The sequence below is a fragment of the Eschrichtius robustus genome, chromosome 7 (assembly GCF_028021215.1).
Source record: "Eschrichtius robustus isolate mEscRob2 chromosome 7, mEscRob2.pri, whole genome shotgun sequence".
NCBI classification, from domain to species: Eukaryota; Metazoa; Chordata; class Mammalia; order Artiodactyla; family Eschrichtiidae; genus Eschrichtius; species Eschrichtius robustus.
In genome coordinates, this window is record NC_090830.1 from 98,574,877 (window position 1) to 98,602,588 (window position 27,712).

At 36.7% G+C, this 27,712-nt stretch overlaps 1 protein-coding gene across 2 annotated transcripts in view; it reads right to left on the reverse strand.

Annotated features, from left to right (window-relative positions):
* The window catches only part of PRKG1 (protein kinase cGMP-dependent 1), a 1,243,975-nt gene that overhangs the window by 193,991 nt on the left and 1,022,272 nt on the right, over window positions 1-27,712 (reverse strand). For both annotated transcript variants that reach the window (XM_068548120.1, XM_068548119.1), the window contains exons 6-7: window positions 21,009-21,086; window positions 12,096-12,190 (exon numbers count right to left, since the gene is read on the reverse strand). In XM_068548120.1, coding sequence (XP_068404221.1) covers window positions 12,096-12,190; window positions 21,009-21,086 — 173 coding nt within the window. The remainder of the gene's footprint in view (window positions 1-12,095; window positions 12,191-21,008; window positions 21,087-27,712) is intronic.

The following is a 27,712-nucleotide window of genomic DNA, read 5'->3' on the forward strand; positions in this document are numbered from 1 at the left end:
GATCCACTCTCTGAATCTTGAAATGAATAATAAAATCTATAAATATAAAATATTTATCAATATCACTCATCAATCACTTAAAGTTATTTCCCATTTCCACAAACATATAGTCTTGCTACTTTAAATAAAATCATTTGGCTAAGCAACTCTTTTCAGGATATTCAGACATTGCTAGAAGGAGAAATTGTAAGACATATTCCAATTCTTAATTACTCACTCTACTTTAGCAAATGGAAAATTAATGAAATTTGTTGTGGCTGGTGACAGAATAATTTATCCAGTCTTCTTTTGAATAAAAATACCAGTTAAAATGGAAATTAATAAAAATAAATATGGTCTATTGTAGTCTCATATGTGTGACAGCTGGCTTATCCTCAGAGCTCATGAGGTGCACATAGCGACGGAGAGCATATGTTACCACATAGTAGTATATGGATTGTGGATGTAGGAAGTTAAGAGAGATACAAAATATCAATTGCTTATAGTAAGTAGCAAAGGTTCTAAAACCCATTATTTTCTATCATTTCAAATTCTGATTATTCTGAGGTAGGTTTAAAAATAAAGAAACATACCTTTTATTTCCCCCCATATATTAAGAAAAATATATGATATTAAAAGTTCATAATTTTAAAATTCACAAATTTAAAAGTTAACATCAGGCACATGTTTTACAATTCTTGACTATTTGTGTTTGGTAACATAAATTCAAAAGCCTTAAAGTAAAAAAAAAAAAAAAATCCATTTCTCCAGGATAGCAAATCCATGTTTCTAAGGAAAAAAATACATATGGATGGGGGCGGTAGAAAACCTGTATTCTTGTTAAGGAATGTTTGTGGAAAATGTTGCTTTCAAACCAACATGTTTCCCCATATGGGGAGCAGGTTTGCAGCAAAAATGTTAAATAGACAGTGAGAGAGGCAGTCAGCCATCTGGGTAGCAGGCAACTGTCGTCTACTGATGCTGAGGGCATCACTAAGCTCAAACACTCAGGAATATTTTAGAAAACAGTAGGGCAGCCATTACACCTTATAGGATAAACTCTTAATACCCACAGATCTGCGTTGTGGGATAGTTTTAGAAATGGTTCTACAGCCACTTAAAGGGAAAAGAAGGGTGAGGGATAGGTCCATTTGCTCTAAAATCATTTCCATTGGCAATAGAAAACTAGAGCTTTCCACCAAGATGAAACCACAAGTATTTTTATGCTAAGTGAGCCTCAATCATCTAAATCATGGGGATTGGTAGAGGACAAATGTCTTGGGTATCTCAGGAGAGTATGACCTATGAGAAAATAGAAAAAAAAAAAAAAAAGCAGCTATATGCTTTTCTCCTGGGTACTGTTGTTATACCTAATTTGGATAGGAAAGGGCAACAGTAATAAAATTAAACTCTCAAGCACTGAGAACTCCCTAGGATGTCCATTCTGTCCCCACCTGGTCACTGTTGCATGTAACTGCAGTATGGTCAACTGAAAAGGCAATATATCATGGGACCAAAGGGACTTGAGTTTGAACCCTAGCTTCCTGCTGACTTAGCTCTCTGACTTTGTGCAGGTCACTTAACCTCACTGAGCCTCAGTTTTCCTACATGCAGAATGGGGCTAATAATGATTGCTGTGAGTATGAAACAGAATAACGTAGGTAAGAGTATTTGGCACAGTATCTTGGAGGGCAGGAAATCAGTCTTATTTACCTTTAAACACCTCAGCATCAAACAGTAAACAATACATTTTTGATAAGAGTGACTAGACAAATTTAAGAGAGCAACATTAAAGTGCATGCTGTTTAAATTTAAAATCTTGTAGCATAACGTACTGTAGTTACATATAGGCATACTGGTTTAACTGTCTTAATAAATAGTTTACATTTCCTAATGTGGAATGTGAGGATCACTGCTGCTTCAGATGACTTTAAGCAGTACATTAATAAACACTTTATGTAAAATATACACTTTATTTTGTATATTATTTCTTTACTTAGTATTAAACTTATTTACCTAGATGGATAAATCCATACTTTCAATGACTATTGTTCAGAAAAGGCTGAAGTAGGGAATTAAGTCAACAGCTTGGAAACACCCATTTCCTCTTGGAGAAGGCAAGGGTCTTTCCTCTTCCCTAGGTAAAATCTGACCTGCTTTCTGTCACTATAGATCAGTTGGCATTTTCTAGATTTTATATAAATGGAAGCACACAGTATGTACTCTTTTTTTAACTGGTTTATTTCACTCATCACAATTACTTTGATATGCTTCTATGTTGTTGAATGTCAATACGTCACTGTTTTTATTGCTCAAAAGTACTTCAGTGTATGACTATACCATGATTTGTTTATCCATTCATCTGTTGACACACATTTGGGTTGTTTCAAGTTTGGGGATATTACAAATAAAGCTGTCATGAACATTTGTGGACAAGTCTTTTCATGGACATAAGCTTTCAGGTTTCATATAAATAGCTAGGAATGGGATGGATGAATAATGTGGCACATAATACGTTTAACTTTTTAAGAAGCTGCAAAACTGTTTTCAAAAATGTTGGTTCCATTTTCGTCACTGCCCTCCCAGCAGTATACGAAAGTTCTACTTGTTCCACATCCTCTCCACCATCTTCTAAATTTTAGCCATTCCAATGTACATTGTGGTTTTAATTTGCATTATCTTAATGACAAATCGTGGTGAGCAAATGTTCATGTGCTTATTTGTGGTCAGTTTCTCTTTATTGATGAAATGTCTGTCCAAATCATTTGCCTATTTAAAAATTGGGTTGTTTCCTAATTATTGAGATTTGAGATTTCTTTATATAGTCTGCAATCAAGGCTTTTTCGTATATATGATTTTGCAAATATTTTCTCTCAGTCTGTGAAGAAAACATTTTATTTTCCTCCTCCTGATAGTGTTTTTAAAAGAACAGAATTTTATAATTTTAATGAAGTATATTTTTTTCTTTTATGGATTACGTTTAGGTAGTGTGTGTATGTGTACGTGTGTGTGTGTGTGTGTGTGTGTGTGTATATATATATATATATATATATTCTTGCCTAACCAAAGTTCACAAAATTTATCTCCTACATTTTTTTTTCTAAAGATTTTACAGTTACAGTTTCACATTGAGGTCTATGATACATTTTAAGTTAATTTTTGTATATGGTGCAAGGTATAGAGCCAAGTTTTTAAAAAAATTTAACGGATGTTTAGTTGTTTCAACACCATTTATGGAAAATGGTGAATGGCTGACCTTTCTTAACTGAACTGTCTTTGAACTGCCGTTGAGAATCAATTGACAAATGCTATGGACTGAACTGTGTGCTCCACTACCACCGATTCATATGATGAAGCCCTAATCCCCAGTACGATGGTATTTAGAGATGGAGCCTTTGGGAGATACCTAGGTTTAGATGAGGTCATAAGGGTGGGGCACTCATGATGGAATTAGTGCCCTTATAAGAAGTGACACCAGAAAGCTTGCACTCTCTCTCTCCATGTGCTCATGCTGAGGAATGGCCATGTGAGCACATAGCAAGAAGGCAGCCATCTGCAAGCCATGAAGTGAGTCCTCACCAGAACCCAACCATGTACGCACCCTGATCTCAGACTTCCAACCTCCAGAACTGTGAGAAAATAAGCTTCTGTTGTTGAAGCCACCCACTGTATGATATTTTGTTATGGCAGCCCAAGCTGACTAAGCCAGCAATATATGTGTGGTTGATTTTGGAACTCTTTATTCTGTTCCATAGATCCGTTTGCCTATCTTGACATCAATACCACACTGCCTTAAGTATTGTGGTTTTAAAATAAGTCTCAAAGTCTAGTAGGTTTAATCTTTTAAATTTCTTTTTTTCAAAAGTCTTTTGACTACTGTAGGTCCCTTAAATTTCCATATGAATTTTAAAATCAATTTCTACAAAAAAGCTTGCTGGGATTTTGACTGGGATTTCACTGGATGTGTAGATCAATCGAGGAGAACAATATTGAGTCTTATGACGCATGAAAATGTTGTAACAAATACAGTATATCTCAACATTTCTCTTGGAAATGTTTTATAGATTTCAGTACACAGGTTTTATACATCTTTTGTCAAATTTATCTCCAATTACTTCATAATTTTAAAGCTATCATAAATGGTACTTTTTCAATTTTTGATTGTTTGTTGCTTGATTAAATTATGGATACCTATATGATTATTTATTGACATATTTGAACATGGCCCTGGGAAGGGGTGGTGAACTTGAAGCCCCTTAAATACTACTTGAAATGTCCTGGAACATGGGGTGAGACAACTATCACATAGCATATTTTCTGAAAGATCTTCCACTCCCATTTCATTGTATGAATGAGGAATGAGAACAGTGTGAAGCCAAATACAGCTGGAAATGCTTGTTTCATGTGGATACAGTCTCAATCAGAATACATTAGTAAATGTTCCTTCAAAGATAATTTTTGGCAAGAATATTCAGATGGTTTTAAAACATTTTTTCAGTCATCACAAGTGATTAGTGTAATGACAATGAATCTAATTAAAATCTTTGTTGCCTGTCCAAAGTATGCTTGATAACAAGTCATTTTTCTTCTGTACTGTATGAAGGAAAAATTAAGAAGCAATCATTTAGACTCAGAAAGAATAAAAATGACAGACACAAAATACTAGCCAAGTTCATTAACAAGGAAATTAGCTTCAAATTAAATATTTTTATATCTGTTTTTGAAGAGATTTTCAAATTTACATTATATTTTCTTATCTTATGGCACCTGAAGGAAATTATCTGTCTGAATGACATGTTGGAGAATAACAATGAGGGACTGAATTGTTTCGTAAGTAGCTCAATTTCCACCACTGAAATGATCTTGTATTTAAGACAGCAGGGATAAAGAAAATATTTTATGGAAAAATACTAAGACTCTGTGATGTTCCCCAACCATCTACAAAAATCTGATCCCTTTTATATGAACAGTCATTCAGGTAAGCAGGCCCAAAGCTTTCCTCCAGAAGAGAAGTCCTCTCTTATAAATCCTCTTGCATTTAACAGATTTGTTTAAAAAACAACCAATTTCCTAATGCATTTAAAACTAATGTATCTTGGGTTACTGATCAGTTACTGACAATTATAAAAGCTAAATCAACTTCTAGTGATATATCTGAGTCTACAGTGCACACTAAAGCATTAACAAGATTATCAAGTAAATTCAAACAACAACAAAAATTGTTTTCTACAGCTAACTTTATATTCCAGGTAAAGCTATTCTTTCGAGAAGTCCAGACAGCACGTGCTCAAATTTTGGTGATTAAATTAAATTCATTTTGTGTGTGTGTGTGTGTGTGTGCATGTGTGTGTGTGTGTAGGCTAGGCCAAAGGTGTTCTCATACTACTATCTGTAATTCAGGATGTGTGTGTGGGAGGGGGTTGTGAATATGTGGGGGGGGGGGAGGGATGTGTAATTATATTTTGTATGCAATATAGCTTCTTCAAAACAAAGATATGATTTCCGTAAATCTTCTGATGAGTTCCTTGACATCAGAGCTCAATGAGGTATTGTATCCTGGACATCTTTATGTTAAGATAGGAGAGAATATGTCCATATCATAAGTGCCTACAGAACAACAGGTCAGCTTCTACATGCCTACACCTTTGGGTTCTGTGCTGTGCTGGACTCCCAGGTTCTTACATCCCACTTGGGGCTTGTTGTGAGTTTAGTTATTCATCCATGCCAGGAGGAACTGTAATCATAAAAGATGATTCAAATGCAAATGCCTAATAGCAAAACACATCATGGAGATTATGATGACATAAAAAAAAATCTTAGTATGACTAGAATATAGATCACGAAGTAGGCACATGGGTGATGAGACTGCAGTAGTAAGATGGGAACAGGTCTCACAACAAGGAGTGCCACAGACAGCCTCTGAAAAGGAAAATGATCTGAGGCTGGTTGTTCCAGAGATAGTTATGGATTGAATTGTGTCCCCTCAAAAGCTATGTCAACATCCTAAGCCCCCAGACCCGTGAACGTGACCTTATTTGGAAATGGGGTCTTTGCAGACATAATTGATTTAAGATGCTGTTATACTGGAATAGGGTAGGCCCTAAATGCAATGACTGGTATCCTTATTAGGAGACAGAGATTTTGATACAGAGACACAAACAGAGGGGAGAAGGCCATGTGAAGAAGGAGACAGAAATTGGAATGATGAAGCTACCAGCCAAACCTATCAAGGACTGTTGGCAGCCTCCAGAAGCCAGGAGAGAGACATGGGACAGATTCTTCCCTAGAGCTTTCAGAGGACACATGGTCACGGTGACACCTTGAGTTTGAACTTCTAGTCTGCAGAATTATTTAACAATAATTTCTGTTGTTTTAAGACACTCAGTTTGTGATAATTTATCATGGCCACCTAGAAACTAATACTGTGAACTTATCATAGTGTGTGGAATGGATGAGAGGTGAGCAAGACTGGACACAGAATGACCAATTAGAAGGACCAACAGCAAAATCCAGATGACAGAGCATTAATCAGAACTAATCAGAACAGTGGCAGTGAGAATGGCAAGACACAGGTGATACTGAGAGTTATTTAGAAGGTAGAATCAATAGGATTAGTTATCAGTGATTAGGGAATTTTAGGAAAGAAAAGACTCAGAGATAACTTCCAAATGTCTGGTTTGAGAAACATTTAGTGCGATAGGGATCACTTGAAAGGAAGACACTTCGTTGGGGGTAGAGAGAAAAATTAATTTAGCTTTGTCTTAGTGCCATTTGAAGTAACTAAGTGATGTCTAAGTGGACTTGCCTCACAGGAAAGTGGGTCTGGAATTCAGGAAAAAGTTTTGGGATGACATATAGATAAAATAATGATGCTATGACACTTCGTGATTCTCCCATAATATCATGTAGCACACTCTTTATTTTAATTTCCTGTTTATCTGTAAATCCTCAACAAGGAAGCAAGCTGAGACCAGAGAATTGAGGGAACTACTTCTTTTGATAACACTGCTCTCCTCAACAGGCCAACCTCAGATGTCCCTACTTTTCCTATTTTATGGATGAAGGAGTGATACTAATAAAGCAATTCTGGCTCTTCTCAGTCAGTTGTGTAAAAAGAAGCTGGCCCTAAGTACTGACAGATTTTGGGCTTTGGACCTTAGCCACAAATCCAGGACAACAGGGAAAAAATCCCACTAGACATTCTGTTACATTTTACATAGATAATCCATTATAATCCTCATAAGAATAATCTTCACTAAAACCATGTTAATTATAATCCTCACTACAAAAGACAAAGAAACAAAAGAAGAAAAACCCTAAAAGTCTCAGGTGCAGGAAATAGAGAGGAGCCCTAAGGTTAGAGAAATGAGCTGGAGCTTGGCAGCATAGCTCATGAAGGGCGGGTGAAGAAGTCCTGCTATGACCCTATCAAGACAGCAGCTGGCCTGTCCCTAGGTTCTTCAGAACCTTTTTTTCTTTTTTTTTACGTAGGGGCAGGACAGGAATAAAGACACAGACATAGAGAATGGACTTGAGGACATGGGGAGGGGGAAGGGTAAGCTGGGACGAAGTGAGAGAGTGGCATGGACATACACACACTACCAAACGTAAAATAGATAGCTAGTGGGAAGCAGCCGCATAGCACAGGGAGATCAGCTCGGTGCTTTGTGACCAACTAGAGGGGTGGGATAGGAAGGGTGGGAGGGAGACACAAGAGGAAGGGGATATGGGGATGTACATATATGTATAGCTGATTCACTTTGTTATAAAGCAGAAACTAACACACCATTGTAAAGCAGTTATACTCCAATAAAGATGTTAAAAAAAAAAAAAAGCAGCTGGGACAGAGCCGTTTATAAGTCCTAGAGTATTTCTTCACACAAAACACAAGCTTTAGAAATAACTCTCTATGTTGTCCCAGGTAAGCATCAAAGAGGTTTTCCCTGAGAGAAACAGAAACCCAAGCCTTGCAACTGAGAGATCTGAATTCTTGCTTTCCTACCTTTATGGTACAGGGACAGGATGGTGATAGTGGGAGGGAGAGAAAGTACTTGGGGAGGATACGAAAGAGGCTTGAATCGTATCTGTAATATTTCATTTCCAAATAAATAAATGAGTATTAATAAGATTCAAATATTGCAAAATATTAAAATGCTGTATCCAGTATTTGTTATATTTTATGTGCTATCATTTTACTAATTAAAAAAAATAAACAGGTTAAAAAATGTTAATTAACTTGCCCAGATCACAGTCCGTGAGAGGAGAAACTATGGAAATACAGACTTCTAATACCAAAGTCTGTCAAACTGACTTGGCTTATTCATTTTTGCATTAACAAGGAAGGGCCTAACATGTGGCCAAGGTGTTCAGAATGATAAACAACAGCTGGGATAGTTTCCGGAGGGAGGGGCCCTGCTGACAGAGGTCTGCTATCAAATGCCACCATTTAACAGGGTGGCCCAGGGCTGCATTTGGCACGTGACCTAAGGAAACTTAGAGATCATCTACTTCAACTGGTTCAGTTTACAAATTCAGAAACAGACCCAGAGAGATTAACTGGCTGGCTTAGTGAGTGGATGATTCAAAATCTAACGCTATGTCAATTATACCAGGTGTTCTAAACTGTAGTCAAGAAGTAGCAGAACAGTCTTGGGAATGGGGATGATGATGATGATAAATAAAAATAGACATGACGGTGGTGGTGATGATAGCAGCTAACATTTTTGAGCACTCATCTAAATTCTAGGTACTCACCTGAATGCTTTATAAGTATCCCCTTGATTATTCCTCACAACAACCCAAAAAGTTAGGTACAATCATCATCTCCATTCAGATCAAAGGAGAGCCTCTCAGGGGCTCATAATCTGTAAATTACAGAGTAGATCCCAACCTAGGCAGTCTGACTTCAGTGCTGGAACTCTTAACCATATGCTGTGCTAAAGACTCAAACATTAGGGGAAGGGAGAGGGAGCAAGTGGGAGCTCAATCCCATCTCTCTCAGGTTCAACTTGGGCTTATCTATTTCCCATTACTACAGATGCGAGGTGTGTATTTGGCTTAGAATTTGACATTATCTGATGCCAATATGAATTCTACATGGTTTCAAGTCAGGTAGAGATCTTGAAGCAATGGTATGTTAGAGTGTAGATGGATTGACTCATGAATTATTGGATTAAACCTGAAGTAAATTCCCCTAAACACAACTTTAGTTTTCATGTATATAAAGGAGTACTGCTGAAAAGAGTAAAACATTCTGCCCTCTCTCTGGTGTAGAAAAACCATTATCACAGCAAAAAAAAATAACACTTAAGCCAACAATACTGAATAATGCGTTTCATGTCAACCAAAAAAAGTGAAAGCAATAAATAAACCAAATTTTTCTAGTAATGAGATGCTATTGGTTAGTGAATGTTAATAATATAGATTATAGGATAGTTAGATTTATGACTACGGTCTCCTTCCAACAAGGAAATGAATCTTGTTAATTCTAGAGGCAGAACTACATAGTGGAGCTCTGGAGTTTGGTTACTGAGGTCACATTTCAGTTCTGTCATTCAATTATATACTGTGTGTGTTTAATCAATACTAGTATTAGGCACCCTCAAATTTTAAAAGAATGGTCAAGGATTGATTTCAATATTATCAATTTGTCAATATTTTAATGATCTGCTGAACATCCTCAGGAAAATAAAATAAAAATCCCCAGTACATATAAATTTTATTTGTGAGAAAACAACAATCTGAAATGCTGTGTTATGTCCACACAGAGAATGCTGACTATAAAATTTGTCTTCCAAGGATTAAAAATCATAAGGTTTCCAAAGAAGCATAGCTATTACTCACAAGGATATATATGGTTGCTCAAAAGACTTTATATCCTAAAGTTACATACATTTTTAAGTTATTTGTAGGGAAACAAGTGAAACAAATCAATCTGATTTGTGAAAAGTCAGAATTTCTTGTGTGAAACATTGAAATTCAAAGAAAAGATCAAAAAAAGAACATAGAGACACACAGTGAAAAACAGGTTAGTGACTAGAATATCAAAACATTAAAATGTCAAAAAATAATCAAAACAAGCAAATAACAAGGTTAAAACTAACAGGCTGCCTTTGTCGGAATCTAGTTACAGAGTTTTAAAGAAGCATACCTATTGATATACATCACAAAATGGCAACTCACAGGTCAAATCGTTTGCTAGCAGAGCTTTTTTTTTTTTAAATCAAGTTACAAAATCACGTATTTTTTTCAGAACCCTGTTTTTTCTGTGTTTCTTAAAAGAAAAAAAAAAACAGCATAGCAATGAGCTGGAGCTCAGTAATTGATCTCCTCAATTGTATAAGTCTTTCTAGTTTGCCACCAGTTTTACTCATCTTATTTTGACTCATTGACATCGGGTTGGCCAAGAAGTTCGTTCGGGTTTTTCGAACGTACCGTTATGGAAAAACCTGAACATTTTGGCCAATGCACTACATTACCAGCCTGCCCCCTGTAGTCAAGTGAGTTCATAAGCCCTTATGCACCATCAAACTAACTCAAGTCATGAAAGTGATCAAGTGCAGAAAGGACTGCAAGACTGGGGATCATCAGGGAGCTTCATTTGTTCAATCACTCATTCGTTCATTCAACAAATACATGCTGATTTCAAAAGTGCCAGATACTGAGCTCAAATCAGCATATAAGTATTTGGGATTTCTTTGCATCAAGATAATAGGCAGTCATAGATCTGGATATGTACCAAGATGTATGTGATAGAGCTGAGGACAAAACAATGGTGAATTTTAGGAAATGAAATAAGAAATTCTAAAAAGTGCTAACAATTCGCTAATAATTGCAAGGGTCTCAAAGGACGGGGATTCTAAAGAAGGAAGGGGTGGTCAAGAGTGTAAAACTATGGCTGACCAGTGATGTTAAATGAAGACAGAAAAGAAAGACAATTCTATGATGTAAGTAGCAAATCCCTGGTGACGTTTAAGAGGGCACACATAGAGCAGGCTGATAAAGCCAGGTTGAGTGGTGAGAAGATAAGCATAAAGGGCATGAGAAAGAGGGATGGAGGTAGGTTGGGGGGGTAGGTATGATGGAAAATGGTGAGAGTGGGGTGAAGAGAAGGCCAGTGAAGAGGACTGAATATGTGCAAAAGAGAGATTTGGCACCAGACAGTTCACAAGAATAACCATATGCTAGAATGAATTCAATCTAGACGTAATACCATTAACTTAAATTTTGATATCAGAGCAACATTTAGAAACTTTTCTGTAAACCATATTCCCAAGTTCACTTCCTGAGACACATTCTGGGAAGGTGTTTTCACTCTAAACCTTTCTTTAGTTAGCACCATAATTCACTGACAATAAGCTACAAAAGAAAATCTGTCAATTCTCAAGTATGTTTTATTTTCTGGTGTTCCACTTGTGATCTCAATCAGAAATGACTGAAATGTTTCTGGTTCTTTGGCTCTGCTGGAAATGACATTTTCCACAGAGGCATCTAATCTTGGACCAATGAAATCAGGTGATATTATTTTCCAGAATCCTCTACATATATAATAATCAAGAGAAAGACAGATTAAAGTACAAATGGTATGTAAAATGCCTTTTGAGCCCATCCACAGTGAATCTGGATGTGATTTACCTTCACTTGCACCTCCTCTTCCACCTCCACTACCGTAGCTAGTGATGAAAACCACCACCCAGAGGTGAATCCCAGAAAGGCTTCATTGCCTTTTGACGTACTGTTTGTACAATCAGGTTTAGAGATGTCAAAATTCTCAACCAATCATCTTCCTGTGATTCCGAGTAAAACTGTCGTACAAGATAAGCTTAGCAGAGACTTCTCCCTCTCTTTTAGAGTCTTTATAGAGATTATAATTAAGGAGAATTTTTCCTATTGATATAAAATTATATAAAATGATTGATTACAGATGTTAACTGCTCAATTCCATAGCCTACCCAAATAGATTCTAAGTCCAGCTGGAAATAAATAAAATTGATCGTCAAGGGTCTGTGTCAGACAGTAGAATAAGCACTAAACACACTATTGTGCTAGAAGCTCAATATGTAAGACAAATTTATGTAGCATTCAACCAAAATCTTTGTGACATGTGATCTACTTACCCCTGCAAGGCTTTCTCTCCAAACCAATCTCCTTTTCCTAAGGTTCTAAGAAAGACTGGGTCTTCACTTGGCGAGTCTTCACGAGTGACATTTACCTAGAAAGAGAAACAATGAAAGCCTGTATCCACTGCGTACACACTGGATGATCAAATAAACACTGGTTACTGATGTTCGTTCCATTTCTTATTTCTTCTTTTTTTAAAACTTATTTTCATGAAGAGAAAAAGTACATTACCAACTAAAGGGGCCAAAGAATAATATCGCAACTTCACATGCACCCCAAGAAGCAATCTCCATGTATTTTGTTATACTTTCAAGTTGTTGTCCAGAAATAATTAATTATTCAGAAATTTGAATTGCACTCAAATCTTCAATTCTATTTCCACTTCCAACTTTCTATGAGGCAATCCCTGTGATGGATTTAGTGAGTGTTCCTCCAGTCTTTATGTGTTTATATGCATGTGTTTTAAAAATATATGAATAGCATAATACAGTATGAATCATTCTGTGACTTACATTTTTTCTCTTAACATTATTTTAATTATTTATTCCATGCTATTATATATAAATCTAGTTCATTCATTTTAATGTTTTAGTGTCTTCTTCCATCCTATATTTATTTATCAATTTCCTTGCAGATGGACGTTTATATTGTCTCCATTTCTTGGCTTCGCTTAATTTAACATCTTTCTATACACCTCTCTACATGTACATCCCAGTTTTCCTAGGACATGCCTATCTCTTTGCCAAGAAGAATCCAGCCTTCATTCAAAGGCCAGTCACATTTCCATGAAGACTTCCTGCAGGTCTCTACCTGACTACTGTCTTCATGATCCATATGTTTCATTCAGCAGGATTTCTTTTTTTGAAGATATATAAATTACATATATGTCTTTATTTTACCATAATGAATAGTATGCTCTTCAAATAAATGGGCATTTCTTTGATATTCTCTGTAATTTATAGTGAGTACTCAATAAAGAGTAGTAAATTGCATGAACAGAAAAGCTTCATTACTAACAAGATATCTCCGCCCATATAGGACTTGGGAGTTGGGTGACAGTCCATTGAAAGCAAGTAATAATGTATTTGTTGAATGAATGAAGACATAAATGTAGTAAATTGTACCTTTGTGTTAATTCACTTCCCCCTAAAGCTCTACAAATATAATACTGGCTACGTGTCATCTAAAAAGTTTAAATAGTTAAAATTCACCTACCTGGAAAATGTAATGGAGTAGAAAAACTAATTTCTTGAGACAATGCCAGACACTTAGACACATTTAAAAATACGATGCTTCAGGTTTCTGAATTTAGAGACTGGATGTCAAAGACCAGAATTTTTATAAGTATTAAAAAGGTCTATGCAAGGTGGAGGGAATTCAATTATTACTCTCCACTGACCCATTTGATTACTCCTCCGCATGGTGTTTCAAAAGCATGGAAATGAAGTTTTTAACACTTAACCACTGAGCTATATCAGAGAGATAGTCATTTGCATACTGATGAGGCTTTTACAGATGTGAATGGAAATACACTAGCCCAGTGATTCTCAAACTCTGTGTGTGTGTGTGTGTGTGTGTGTGTGTGTGTGTGTGTGTGTGTGTGTGGTGGGGAGAGGGGGCGTGCAGTCTTGTTTAAAATAAAGGTTACTGAACTCATATTCCTGAGGTTTTGATTGAATGGGTTTTGGAAATCTGCATTTCAAAAGATTAATGTGGGTGATTTAGATGCAATCGTTCTACAAACCAACCTTTGACAAACACTGATACACTGTTTCATTTCTGAACCTCAGTTTTCTTATCTGCACAATGAGACAACTCAACAAAATTACTTGTCAGTCCTCCTGGCTGTTAAAAAAAAAGTCATGGATTAAGGTGTAATATACTATAAATTAAGCTCATTAATGCAAATTAGATATAAGGATACATATAACTGTACATTTGCCATTTGGGTAATAAAAAGGATTATAAACTCAAAATGGCAGATTTACGCAAGCCATGGAGAAATTTTGGTGGGTTTTGAAATGTTCTTAAAAAATATGTTACTGAAATGCAGTAAGAGACATAAAAAACGGGTCACCTATGGAATAAATCACTTTCTGCTTATATGATAAATATGAGGAAAAATCTATCTCCTATAGTTCATATATGTGAGAAAACAAGCAGCTCAAAGAGCAAGAATAAAAGTTCTCCTTTAAAGTTGTAGTTTCCACAGTTTTTCTTTATATATATAATGAATCATTCTAAATACGCACAGACATCAGTCATGAACATTTGCATCTTTAATTCTAAAAAAAAATTCAAGATAGAAAAAGTTATATATACAGATATAGCTTCTCTAACCTTGACCTGTATACATAGTCTTTTCATCTAAACCATAAAGTACTTTATGATCCACAATGCTGTGCAAGGGAACTAGCTATGGAGCCTTAAAGGTAATATTTAGTCTATTTGAACCCATTACCCCACCACCTTGCCCGAAAACTGGGAGGGATATCTCATATGGATGTACTTGTGTGCTGTGTGTGAATTAAATGAGAACATCAATGAAAAGCATCCTCTTAATTTTGAGTGCCCCCCAAACTTGGGTCTTTTTTCCTTATTTTCCCCTTTATTCCATTTCTCTCACTTCCTACTTCAGAAATTCCATGCATTTGATTGCAATTATCCCAAATCTCTACCATTGCTCTTGTTGCCATAAAATGCTATTTAGAGCTTTAACTACTTTTAGTTCCAGGTAGATAAAAGAGAAGGTGTTTATTTTTATAATTCTTTTACTTGTCTTTATACTAATTTTTCTATAAGATATATGCATGGTATTGTAATTTTAAGATTTGGAACTATTTTTTAAATTTTATATGTATATATATATATATATAATTTTTAAAATTAAGAATCAAAGTAGAAATTAGATATTTTAAATGGGACACATAAAATTAATCTTTAATACCAAAATCTTCAATAAACAATATCAATGTGCTCAACCAACATGTTTAACCGAAAACAATTCAAAAACAAAATAAAATGTTTTAGTATAGATTCAACAGGTTTTATAAGCAAAGCAATGTTTGTTGTAAAGAAACATGGAAAATCAGAGATTTGTGGGGCAGACCCAGCTGGAGAAAAGGGTTGTCAGGTAAGCATTTTCTTACCTGTGTAGTTAACAGATTATAAAAATGAGGAGTTCCCAAATCAAAGCATCTCCGTTTTCAAACAATGTTCTACACACATTGCTCAAAAATTGGTCCTGTTATTCCAAAAACAAAAAACAAAAAAATGTTCCCTAATGTAGAAAAACACTTTTCGGAGCTGTATCTGATAATTTGGGTCATGTACAGGTGAAGAATATTTTTCTGAGCTTGACGTTTGCCTGCATTCCTTTAGTCATTAGTTAAATTCAGTGTGGCTCAGACCTATGACTCCCCTGAGTCTGGTTTGACAACTGAACCTTTTGTGCAACACAGGAATGAATTAGAATCTCTTTCACCATGTGTCCACTACCGTCCCCCAAAACATCTCTGGTGAATCTTATGTTCGTGATTCTCTTTCTGGTACTTCTACTTTAATGAGTGTGTGTACATGCACTCACATGCACCTCATTCCACGCATAAATACCATATATTTTCCTGGCTTTAAACTTTATATAAATAATATCATGCCACACATATCCTTCAACTTGTTTCTTTTGATCAGCATTGTACTTGAAATTTATCCAATACATCCATGTTAATATATGTAGCTGTAGTTCATTTCCTGTTTGTATACTATGTCATTATATGAATATTATATAGTTCATTGATTCTTCTCTATATGTAAATGTGGGCTTCCTCCAGGTTTATTGTTGTTATATATTAGTCTGTTGTGCTATTAACAACATTACTTATGAACATTTTTGCATGTTTTGTGGTGTCCATGGGTAAGTGTTGCACTAGGATCAAAACTTACGAATGAAAACCAAGGTTATAAAGTATACGCATCTTCAATTTTACTAGGTATTGACTCGGTATTGGTACAAGGTTGTCACACCAAGTTATATTTCTACCATCGGTGGATGAAAGTTCATATTGTACTATATTGTCATCAACACTTGATAGTGTCAGACTTTGATTTTTTGCCAAAAATGTCAATATTATATGGCATTTCTCTGATTATTAATAAAAGTAGGGTATTTTTCATATTATTTTATGGGCCAGTTGTATTTCTTTTTTGTGATTTTTTTGCCTATTTTTCTATTGAATTAATTGTCATTTTTTTTATTGATTCACAAGACAGTAGTTTAGCTTTTCACTGTATTTATGTCTTGCCAAAGCTATTAATTTCAATGTAATCATATTTAACCACATTATCCCTTATTGTTTGTACTTTAGAATTCTCATTTAATAAATTTTTTCCTATCCCAACATGACAGAAGTATTCTCCTAATTGTCTTTTGATTTTTTTTTCTAATTTTTTCTTTTGCATTTAGGTCTGGAATTGACCTTATTTGTACAGTGTGAGGTCAGGATCCAATTTCATATATCTACCTATGGATAACTAATTGTTTTGGAATATGTATTGCCCATGCTCTCCTAACTCAAGTTTCCATAGATCTTGAACCTTTATTTGAGCTCACTGTTCTCTTATTCTGATATATTTATCTAGTTCTTAGTAGAATTAAGACATTTTCTTCTATACCTTATAATAAGTCTTTATATCTACTGAAGTAATTCTCCCCAATATATTCTTCTTCCTTTCAAATGTTTTAGCCATTTTTGTCTTTTGCTCTTCATTCTAGTGTCCTTTTTTCTTTTCACTTAAAAATATCTTATTCTTATACAATTTTTGAAGGTTACTTTCCATTTACAGTTATTACAAAATACTGGCTATATTCCCTGTGCTGTACAATACATCCTTCAGCCTATCTTACACCCAATGGTTTGTACCTCCCACTCCCCCACACCTACATTGCCCACCCTCCACTTGTAACTACTAGTTTGTTCTCTATATCTGCGAGTCCTCTTCTTTTTTGTTATATTCACTAGTTTATTGTATTTTTTAGATTCCACATATGATATCTTACAGTATTTATCTTTCTCTGTTCTGCTTATGGCAAAATTTCATTCTTTTTCATGGCTGAGTGGTATTCCATTGTGTGTGTGTGTGTGTGTGTGTGCGCGCATGTGTGTGTATACATAAATATATATATACACACACACAATACATCTTCTTTATCCATTCATCTGTTGATGAACACTTAGGTTGTTTACATGTCTTGGCAATTATAAGTAATTCTGCTATGAACATTGGGGTGCATGTATCTTTTTGAATTAGTGTTTTGGTTTTTTCGGATATATACCCAGGAGTAGAATTGCTGTCATATGGTAGTTCTATTTTTAATTTTCTGAACCTCCATACTGTTTTCCACAGTGGTTGCACCAATTTACACTCCAACCAATAGTGTACAAGGGCTCCCTTTTCTCCTTGCGAGCATTTGTTATTTGTAGACATTTTGATAATAGCCATTCTGACAGGATGTGGCTACTGAGAAGCTGAATATTTTGGTTAATTTAATTTAGTTAATTTTAATTTAGTGACTTGAGACTAATGGCTACCACGTTAGGTTGTGAAGATATAGAATAGTTCCATCAACAGAGGAAAAAGTACTGAACAATGCTGATCTAGCTAAGCTTATATTAATTTTAATAATTTATCTGTCTACATAAAAAACTCAAACTAAAATTATACCACCTGTAAATAATTACTGTTTATTTCTTCATTTCCAAACATTATATCTTTTTCTTGACTTACTGCAATGGTTGGGGTGTTTAGTTACACGGTGAACAGAAGTGGGGATAATGTGCATGTTCGTTCTTGAAATGAAATTATTCATGTTTCACTCTGATATTATATATTTTATATATATATATATATATATATATATATATACACACATATATATATATGTCACACACAAACAAAATTTCCATAAGAGCATACTTCCCATATTCAGCAACACTGAATATTGTGTTAAGCCCATTTGTTTAACCAACATGCTTAAGCCCTTGTTAATTCTAAGCAAAGCCATGTGGTTTTAAGTGGCATTTAATGAACAAGAATTTTTGAAATACTTTTTTCTAATGGTAGCATACAAGATAAGTTAAATAGAATCAGAAAATCAAAATGCTTTTCAATTATTATTGAAACTCTGAAATTGTATCGACCAATCCTGTTCAATTTTGGTTCCACTTACATATGGAGAGTTTTTTTTTTTTTTTTTTTTTTTTTTGATGCAACACAACTAGAGGGACATAGGCATAAAGTTTTATCAGAGGTATTTTTCATGCTCAATTATGAATCCTTGAGTGCATATGGTTCACTGTTGGGGGGGACAAGTCAGGTTTCCAGGCAAGTGGAACAGACTGATTAAAATATAAAGAACTAACTCAGCTTCTACCTGAGGCAGAACCAGGTACTCTAGACATCACTGAAGCATCTGCCCAAGTTTTAGAAAAATCAGTTTGTATAGGTTTAATGGGGAAAAAAACAAGTATTTCCAAGCTTATTTTATAATGTTTTTCTCTTTGTGTGAATGTGCTTTATAGAAAAATAAAAACTGATTTACTCTCAAATAAATGAACTTGAACAAGGGGAAATCCACTTGTAGTTGTACAGCCCCTGTTGTGTGTCTCTGTCTCACATTTTCTAAGGAAAAGCCAGGTTGGGGGTAACAAAGAAAATATCTTTGTCAGAGTTATCCTTTATAAATTCGTAAATGTACATGAAAACAAGGTGACATCTGTACACCTAGAACAACACACATAATTTTAGAATATTTCAATTCTACAACTTATTTGCCTGCTCACCTGAACCTACTCTCATTCTCTTATCATTTTCTATTGCTTCCTATTGGGACTGAAGTGTGTTCACCTTCTGCTTCTTAAAACTTAATGTAGTAACTCCAATACATTAATATTAGAATTCATATAATTAACATACTAAATAAATCATATATTATTATATAATTAGTATAATTAAGAATCATGGCAGCTAAGTTGTATGACCTGAAAAAGAAGGTTAAGAAAAATCTATGCCTGGTTTAAAAACAAAAATCTTGGATGTGTCCAAAAATTCCAATATATTCTTACTACTTCTCTCCCAGAATCCCTACAGTGGTCTGAAATACTGCCAAGGGAATCAGTTCCTCTGGTGTAATACCCATGCTATTTCTATGTATACATATTACAAAACTCATAAAATAGCACCACTAATGCACCTGTCTTCAGCTGAAACTAGTTACAAACCACAACTTCTTTTAGGCAGTGCTGGAATTTGCAGTAGTTTGGTAGTCACAAAAGCCTGTCAGAAATTTCATCTTAATGGATAAACATATCATTCCATGAGAGCAAAGAATTAGCAATATAATATAAAAAAATAAATCTAGGATTGCCAGGGCAAAAAGCCCCCCTGTGACCAATCAAATAATTTACATCCATGAGGATTTTCAGTTTTCCCTGATTCTTCCATCGATATTAAGAACAAAGCAATAAATGGTAAGCTCAATTTATATATAAACCTCAAAATCTTAACATTTCTTATCCTCTAACATTGGAAAATACAAGATATAATTTTACCCATAACTGTGGTCAGATGTCATTTCATGTTGCTTTTTAGGAAGCCAGTCCCTGACTTCTATTTCTATCCCAGGCTTTCTGATATCAGTCAAAAGAACAGGTATGAAAAAGTATAAATACTGTTTTCTTCCCTTTAGTGGGATATGCCACCGGTGTAAACATTGACATATGCACATTTAAAATTCACAATTAGTCCAAAGAGAATTCTCTAAAATGTGATCCAACAACATCTATAATCTTTCAACATATCCTGTTCACTGTGGCTCTGTTAATCTCTCTTGCCTATTTTACATGAGCCATAAGGTCAGTCATATTTGTTAAATTAGAAGAAATAAATTTACTTATTTTTTAAAAGTGATAATTATAAAAGTGAAAACTGCCATATAAATACCCTTGTACCTGCATTTCCTTCCCAGTGTTTTACTTTACTTAGTACTTATAACTTCTTTTTAAGGATCACTTACTGTAAAGCAAAATAAGTTCAAATCACATTGCACATAGTGAAATGACACTTAAGTGCAATAATGATTTAGGACTTTACTGTTGAAAGGAATTTAAGGTATTTTTAGCAATATAATATTAAAGTATTAATCTACATGTCTTCATTTTCCAATTCTCTCAATTTCATATTTGGGTTTTTTAAATTATTATTTATAATATTAAACTTTTAAAAATTATGTAAGGAATAAATTATGATTTTTATTTATGTCCCTGTCTACCCTATATTTACCCCTTCCCCTATACTTAACCACTTCTAATAATTTCTTAGTATCCATTAAAGATTTCTTTATGAAGATACAATGAAACATGAATATATTTACTTCCTGATTGGCCTCAGAGTGTTAAATAACTTGCCTAGGGAGTACTAAAACTAGTAAGTTTCATAGCTGGATTCAAACTTGGGCCATCTGATTTGAAAGTCCAGATATTTAATTATTACAATATTACTGGTCCTAACGACTGGACGGATTTTTTTTTTCCTGTTAAAGACTTGTTAAAGCAACCTTAGTCTTTTCTTTTTTAATTATTATGGAAAATTTTCCATTTATGCAGACATATCAGTGGCATCTAGCATCATGATTATTATACCATAGAACACAGGCTGTTTGCTAGTCTTCAAAGTTATACTTTTTCTTTCTTCTTCCGCATTTTCAGGAAATACATTCTCAAAGATTTCTTTATCAGTTTCAGAAAAGAAAAAACCTCAAACAGCTCAACACCCTGCACATGTGCTCCTCCACGGGTTGCTGATGAACCCCAGGCCCCCCTTGTGCATCTCTCTCTCATGCTACCAGGGCTTACCTTTCCTTTGCTGATGATAAAGAAGGTGTCCCCTCTTGCACCTTGCCTGATGATATATTCCCCATTTTCATAGTGGGTCTAAAAAACAGAAACAGGAACAGAAAATAACATTAAGAAAGAAGTAATTTACTAAACAGCTCAACCTCTTCAAGTATTAGCTCCTAAGGGATGGAATCACCCTCATGGTGTTTTATCAGAGCTTAGAATCCATCATTATTTAAAAATGAATAATAGTGAACACAATAATTACAAAGAAACCTATCCTCCTCACTTTAAAAACTATTTTGTTAGTGCCATTTTTCTGGGTGATGATATTCATATCTTTAAATTCATTCATTTTAATAGTTGGATCAAAATATTCTTTTCTCCCATCAACTGAGCATGAAATAAAACACAACTGATCATTAAACGTGTCTTTCTGCATTATTTGTCATTCTCATTTGGTTTTAGTATTCCTGTAGTGACAGAAAAAAAAAAAAAAAAAGGCTGAGGAAGTACTACGGCATGTAGCATTTTTAAAGATCTTCATTTTGAAACCAGGTTGACTTTTGGTGTGGGTTAGATGGCACTACTTCCTTTTTAAGGCACTGCTTCAGGCTTTAATGCCCTGCTTCAGCAATTTAGGTTTGGCCTTTTCAAACAGAATGTCTTTATTTTATGTACTGAATTCTGGTCCAGCATCTGTGAGCTCATAAACCACCAAACAAGGGGCAAAGTAAGGCAAAGTAAAGCAAGATTATCACAGTCAGTGTGTCAGTGTTCTGATTTGGGCACGGTGACTAGGTACATTCCCAGGGTGAAGACTGCTCCTGCAATGAACAGAAGTAATTGCTATAAGGAGAGGTGGGAGAAAGTATATTGCTGGGTCAGGAGGTATAACAGAAAAATGAGAACTGTGCCATCTGGCCCTATCTTTCTCTGCAGTTTATCAAGGGAGCCATGTTTTGGGAAAGAAAACATTACTCTGTACACTCCTTAGGAAACAGATTTCATGGTTTGCAAACAATACTCACCAGGCCAATGGCTGTGATTTGTCATTATACCTCAACGCCCTTAATACTTTATTCACTCTTAAAATTACCTTTCATTAATATTTCATATTAAGAATAGCCATGATTTTCTGGGAATGTAAATTGATACAGCCACTATGGAGAACAGTATGGAGGTTCCTTAAAAAACTAAAAACAGAACTACCATATGACCCAGCAATCCCACTATTGGGCATATACCCTGAGAAAACCATAATTCAAAAAGAGACATGCACCACAATGTTCACTGCAGCACTATTTACAATAGCCAGGTCATGGAAGCCACCTAAGTGTCCATCGACAGGTGAATGGATAAAGAAGATGTGGCACATATATACAATGGAATATTACTCAGCCATAAAAAGAAATGAATTGAGTTATTTGTAGTGAGGTGGATGGACCTAGAGTCTGTCATACAGAGCGAAGTAAGTCAGAAAGAGAAAAACAAATACCATATGCTAACACACATATATGGAATCTAAAAAATAAATGGTTCTGATGAACCTAGGGGCAGGACAGGAATAAAGATACAGACATAGAGAATGGACTTGAGGACATGGGGAGAGGGAAGGGTAAGCTGGGGCAAAGCGAGAGAGTGGCATGGACTTATATATACTACCAAATGTAAAATAGATAGCTAGTAGGAAGCAGCCGCATAGCACAGGGAGATTAGCTCAGTGCTTTGTGACCACCTAGAGGGGTGGGATAGGGAGGGTGGGAGGGAGGCACAAGAGGGACGGGATATGGGGATATATGTATATATATAGCTGATTCACTTTGTTATAAAGCAGAAACTAACACACCATTGTAAAGCAATTACACTCCAATAAAGATGTTAAAAAAAAAAGAATAGCCATGATTTTCTTAATATACCAAGAAAATTAACATACTATCTAATGTTACTTTTTTTTTTTTTTTACTCTAAAGTAATGTATTTTCCTAATAACAAGTTTTTTAAGTAAAAAAGTTCCTCATTTCCCTTCCCCAATCTCAACCATTAGATGGTAAATACAGTCTGGTGTGTATCTTTCAAGACTTTTTCCTGTGCTTTTAAACATATATATCTATGTGCATACAAACAATTATTTCTAAATAAAAATAAGATCAGGGGCTTCCCTGGTGGCGCAGTGGTTGGGAATCCGCCTGCCACTGTGGGGGACGCGGGTTCAATCCCTGGTCCGGGAGGATCCCACATGCCGCGGAGCAACTGGGCCTGTGCCTCACGGCTACTGAGCCTGCGCTCTAGAGCCCGCGAGCCACAACTACTGAGCCCGTGTGCCACAGCTACTGAAGCCCACATGCCTGGAGCCTGTGCTCCGCAACGGGAGAGGCCACCACAATGAGAAGCCCATGCACCGCAATGAGGAGTGGTCCTCGCCCGCCACAGCTGGAGAGGGCCCGCGCGCAGCAACGAAGACCCAAGGCTGCCAAAAATAAATAAATAAATTTATATGTAAAAAAATAAATAAATAAAATTTAAAAATAAGATCAAATGATGCATATTCTTCAACTGACTTATTTAACAAAATATCTGTGTTCCATTTTCATATCTTGTTGCTTAGAAAGCAACAGTGGGAAGCAGGTGTGAAAAACAAAATCACAATAGTCTATTTTCATATATTGATTCAAGAAACATTTCTGAGTGCCTCTGAGTCAGGCCTGGTTACAGGCACTGATGATACGAAGATGAAAAAGATAACAATCTCATGTTAGCACTGTCGCATAGAGCCTTCTTTGATAGTGTTAATGTTGTAAAGCTGCACTGTCCGATATAGGAGCCACTAGCCACATTTGGCTACAGAGCAGTTGAAATGTGGCCAGCGTGACTGAGAAACTGAATTTTTAAATGTATTTAATTTAAATTAATTTAAATTTTAATACACATGGCTAGTAGCTATTGTATTGGATAGCACAGGTAGTAGATAAAACTGACAAGGGAAGAGCTACAATCTATAGCAGTAGGGGAGGGGGAAGGGTGGAGTGTCTTTCCCACTCGTGATGTTTTCCACTTTGTGAATGGAGCTCAATTAGTAAAACTCAGGACCTTTTTCTGCCCTTTTCCTCACTCTGCACCAGAGGAGACAGTGTAATTTATCTGACTGATAAATTTGGAAGTAATCTATATGCTCATCTCAGACTCTCATCACTTCCTGACGGGAGGTAGCTCCCCACAGAGGGCTGGCATTCTCTGCTGCTTGTCTAGGGGAAGAATCTTCTCCCTAGCATAGTGAAGCCTGCCCCTGTCTGGGCGTCTGTGACAGGACAAGTAAGTCGGCCCAAACAGCATCCAGTTTGGAAGGCTGTTTGTCTCTCACTCTTAAGCTACATTCTCTAGCCTAGAGTTTATTAGTGATAATAGTAATATTTTAGTCCCATTTATTTGCCTCCAGTTGAGAATGAATGCACCAAATCTTTCTTCTTTCTTTCTTTTTTTTTTTTTAGACCTGAAAGAGCAATTTATTATTTCTCTTGGTACTGTACGTTAACTAGATGATTCTTTGGCTTCCCATGGTGTCGGCTGGGATAACTGCAAGGTGTAATGCCTCACGCTTGTGAGCATTTGGTGCCGGTGCTGGCTGGGGGCACAGCTGGGACTGTCAATGTCTGCTTTCCCCCACGGGGGCCTCTTTATGTGGCTGCCCGGTCTTCTCCATATCACGGTGGTCTGGAAGTGGGCCAACTTCTTACATGGCAGCTGGCTTCCAAGGGTGCAAAAGCAGAAGGTGTCAGGCCTTCCCAAGACTCAGGCCAGGAACAGGCCCCCTATCACTTGTGCTGCATTCAGTGGGTTCAAGCAGGTCCCTGGGCCAATCCAGGCACAGGGGGAAGGGACTCCACAAACATGTGAACCCCAAGCGATGTGGTGCATCGAGGGCTGCCAGAACCCAGTCTGGCACACACCTCAAACTTCAAGTGTATAGAACGGAGCTCCTGGCATCCTTTTTCTAGTCCTGTTTCTCCCATGCCTTCCCAGTATCAGCAACACCAACTCCATCTTTCCAGGTGCTTGGGCCAAACACCTTGGAGTCATCTTTAACTCTTCTATCTCACAGGCCCACAACTGCTCTGTTGCCAATCTGGCTGCTCCACATTCAGAAGATGCCCAGAACTCAACCACACCTCACGTCTGCTGCTATGGCCACCATCTCTTCTTGCTCAGTCTATGCAGTCACCTTCTAGCTGGAATCTCTGCTCCTGCCTGGCCCTTCAGTGCTTTCCCCACATGGCAGCCAGGCGATTCTGTTAACACACAATCAGTGCCTGTCCCTTCTCTGCTCACACCCCTGCAGGGGCCCCATACACAACTACAGTGTCCTATAGTGACTTCAACGCACTAACAGCTTCTGTCCTTTTGCTTCACTGACCTCACCTTTCACCCCTCTTCCTCTCATTATGTCTGTTCTGTTCACACCACTTCCCTTGATATTCCTTGAACATCCAGGCCCAGGCCCACCACAGGGCCTTTGCACAGGCTCCTCCTTCTGCCTGCAATGTGCCTACACACCAGATATCTATGACTCCTTCCTAACTTTACTCAAATGTCACTTTCTCACTGAGACCTATCCCAGCCTGCCTTTTAAATCTGTTCCTCTCCTCTGTACTTGTGACCCTCCTTGAATTAATTTTCTATGTAGCACTTACCATCAACATCTGTCAGGGTTCGGGTAGAAGAGACTGCACCCTTGGGAGAAGGAGGAGATCAAAGAAGGATGAATGATGGGAGTGTGGGCAGGATTAGGGGATCAAGGAGTGTTGAAGGTAAAGTGTCAGGGAGCAGGATTACTGGACCCTGCTGAGAGGTGGAGCCATGTGACATAGAAGCTCAATAGGAGCTGGAACTGTGGCTTCTGATAAGGAACATCCACTGCCAAACCCTTGCCTGGTTTGGAGGGAGCAGAGGGAGAAATACTCTGACTTCTCTCTTCTCCACCCTCTGGTCTCCTGCTGGGGCACCCCTTGGCTGAACTCAGCTGGAAGTCATGAGACAAGGGAGCCTTCCCATTCAGGTCAGCTTCTGGGCAGAGAGAAGTGCCAGGAAGAGTGAAATGTTTCAGCCCCATGTTTAACATATCATTCATTTAATCATTTGTCAGCTGTCTCCTCCACTAATGTCAGCCCTATGGGGGATTTTTATGTTGTTCCCTGCTGTGCCCCTTGCAGCTATAAGAATGCCTAGGTGTGAACTAACTATTTATTGAAAAAATGGTTTAAATTATAAGGATATTTAGTCTCTCATGTAAAAAAAAAAAGGTCTGGAAATCAAGCAATTTCAGGCCTGCAATTTGTTGGTACAACAAATCCTCCAAACACTCAACTTCTTTCTCTCTTTCAGTTATCCTCACTGGATGGGTCCTTATGGTCCCCAAGATGACTGCCACTGCTCCAGTCATCACAGCTGGGTCAGAAGCAAAAAAGGCAAATTTCTCATCTTACCATTCCTTCTAGGGAAAAAAATCCCAGAAATCCCTAGCAATCATCCTTTTATGTCTCCTTTGAGTTGCATGCCTGTTCTTAAATGAATGTCTGGCACGATGAATAGAATTATTCCAAATGCTTCTCATTAATCAAGGTCACCCACCAGGGCTGAAAAGAAACCATTTAAATGAAATCAAAGCTCTGGCAGTGGGAAAATGGAAAGGAGGGACTGGGGAGGCACCCAAGAGGGTATTTACTTCATGGACAAAACTGAACAGGCTCTGAAGGATCAGGGCTGAGATGGGGGTGGAATACAGAGGAAGGGCTAGTAAAGCTGGGATACTAGGCTGTGAGAGGACTTAGAGTCCATGGAAACTGTCTCCACTGAGCTGTGGTTAAGGACAGAGAGGCACCTGCCCCTGGCGACAGTAGAGTATATGAGAATTAGGGGAGAAAACCAAGGACTACAGATGGCACCTCAACCAAAGAAGCAAATGTGTACAGGTCCAAGCAGCTCCAAAGTGGAAGGGGCTGCCCCACTGGGCAGGAGGCACCACATACCAAGCACACACCAATGGAGGCTAGGTGAGCATGGGCCAGAACATTGCAAAGGAGATTGAGGTGACTGTCCAAGGATGCCTGAGGGCCAATTTTAAGCACCCTATCAGCCTTGAGATGCTGTGATTCTCTGAGAGGTTGTATTTCCCAAAGATGGCCACAAAATATCTTCCATTCCACAAGCTCTCCTGCATGGTGACTTTGTGATTCTCCCATTAAGAGTGGAGTCTAATTCCATGAAATTTCTAAAAATCTTATATGTTCTGGTATAATGTTATAAGTCATAATTCTAGTTATTACTTTAAAATGTATATCTCAGAAATAACTAAATTTCCTTGTCAATTGCATTATTATGAACTTTCATCAAATCTTTAACCGTGGTCATTTTTAAGTCTTTTGTCATTTATAGACAGTTCTGGGTGTACTCTAATGCTTTTGCAAAAATGTTCCTATAAAAGGGTTTCATCTTCAAGGAATTCATGGAAAAGACTCTGACAAGTACACATTTCTGGTAACTGACTATACTGCTGAACTGAATGAATAAGCATTTTCAGAACTCTAATGGAAAACTGATGAATTCATAAAAGTACTAACAAAAGATCAAGATGAAAAAAAAATTAATTACATGGGACTGAGTGAACTGATGAGGATGATTATAATTTTTGTGACTTTCTGTTTGAATAAAAAATAAATAAATAATAA